The sequence below is a fragment of the Chrysochloris asiatica genome, unplaced genomic scaffold (assembly GCF_000296735.1).
Source record: "Chrysochloris asiatica unplaced genomic scaffold, ChrAsi1.0 scaffold00026, whole genome shotgun sequence".
NCBI classification, from domain to species: domain Eukaryota; kingdom Metazoa; phylum Chordata; class Mammalia; order Afrosoricida; family Chrysochloridae; genus Chrysochloris; species Chrysochloris asiatica.
The window spans coordinates 20,730,672-20,732,316 of NW_006408544.1; the positions used below are offsets into that span (position 1 = coordinate 20,730,672).

A 1,645-nucleotide genomic window follows, 5' to 3' on the forward strand; every position below is an offset into this window, starting at 1 on the left:
ATGTGCCAAGGTACTGCACCGACTCTGGAGATACACACACAAACACTCAAAAGAGTGAGTTAGACAGAGTCTCTGCCCTTAGGTGTTATGTAAGATCCCTTTTCAAGGGCTGGGAATGACTTCTCATTAAGTCTCTACTATGTATCAGGAATTTTATCTAAATGATCTCATTGAATCTTTGAAGTAAAAGCTCCGTTTTACTGATAATATGAGCTGAAACCCAGAGAAGGAAATGATTTATCCAAGGTAACACAGATGAGAAGGGGCAGTGCCTATGTTTGGGTGACTTGGTATTCCATTCTGTGTGAGTCCCTGAAGCCTGATGCTTCCGCTCATGAGCTCAGCAGTGCAGTATGGCCATTCTGCCAACCATATGCCCACTAGGCCTGGAGCCCGAGTTCAGCTCCTGACTGTGTTCAGGTCTGCTCTTCCCGTTTAAATGCCAGCTTGGGATATCAGAAAGGCAGTGTGTGGGGCCTCGAAGGAGCCAGCTGTACCACTGGCTGGATGCAGGACTCCACGTAAGCCTTCAGTCTTTTCATGATTGAATGAGAACTCTCTGCCTTTAGGATGCCTGGTGTCGCGCTGTAGTCGTATCAGCACTGGACTTCGAACTACAAGGTCAGTGGTTCAAACTCACCAATCGCTCCTCAGAAACCCTAGACAGGGTCGCTGTAAGTCTAAACCGAGTCAATAGCACTTAACAAGCTTTAAGGAGCCCTGGTGGTAGAGCGGGTAAGTGCATGACTGCTAACCAAAAGGACTGCTGTTCTACTCTGTGAGCCAATTTGTAGGAGAAGGATGTGGCAATGTTGGAAACCCTATGGGGTACGTCTACTCTGTCCTATAGGGTTTCTAGGAGTTGGAATCAACTTGACGGCACACAAAAACAATAACATAAGCCCCTGGGGAGGATCCAAGGAGATCATGGGAAATATTAAACTATCTCTTAGCATGGCAAGCACTGGGGGGAGGGGATATAGGGGGAGGAGAATAGAGAGCTGACCATGTCCTGGTGGGAGCATACACCCTCTCAACAACTTTGTTCACCTGGCAAAGTACACATGTTCTGATACTGTTTGGAATTCTCCTCCTCTAGGAAGCCCTCCTTGATCTATGCATCTACAGACTGGGTCAGATGCCTCCTCTGTCATAGGCCAGATTACACGGGGGTCATTGTTTCCCCGGTTTAGATCTTCTGGGTCCCAGGCACCTTGTAAGCACCTGCCCAGAATGGGTGCCAGAGGGTGTCTAGGGGCAGAATGAGTTCTGACTCCCTCCCTGCACCCTGCTTCCTCTCACCATAGGTTGTTGTCCCTCCAAGCTCTCTCTCCTAGCTACTTACGGCACCCAGCTTCTTCCCCTCTCCAAAGTGGAAGAGTCCAGAAGCCCTCTTTTGGGAAATGAGGTCGTGCCCTTTCTGTGGGCCTCAACTTTCCCATCAGCACAAGCTGGGCCTTAAGCAGTAGTTGTGAGCCTGAGCTCTCCCAGACTCCATGCTGGGCGCTGGGATAAAGTGAGAAATCAGGCCCTGCTCAACAAACTCAAATCCAACTATATGCATCCATATTAAACACCAAGAGGAACCGTCACATCTTGTAGGGCTCAGGGAAGGCTCTCTGGTAAGGCAGCGTGCGTAGAAGAA

General features: G+C 49.2%; 1 protein-coding gene across 1 annotated transcript in view; it reads left to right on the forward strand.

The window, feature by feature from the left end:
• The window catches only part of LOC102837918 (chromosome unknown open reading frame, human C1orf177), a 73,494-nt gene continuing 71,849 nt past the window's right edge, over positions 1-1,645 (forward strand). Inside the window, exon 1 of the mRNA XM_006839872.1 lies at positions 1-10. Within this exon, the coding sequence (XP_006839935.1) occupies positions 1-10 (10 nt within the window). The remainder of the gene's footprint in view (positions 11-1,645) is intronic.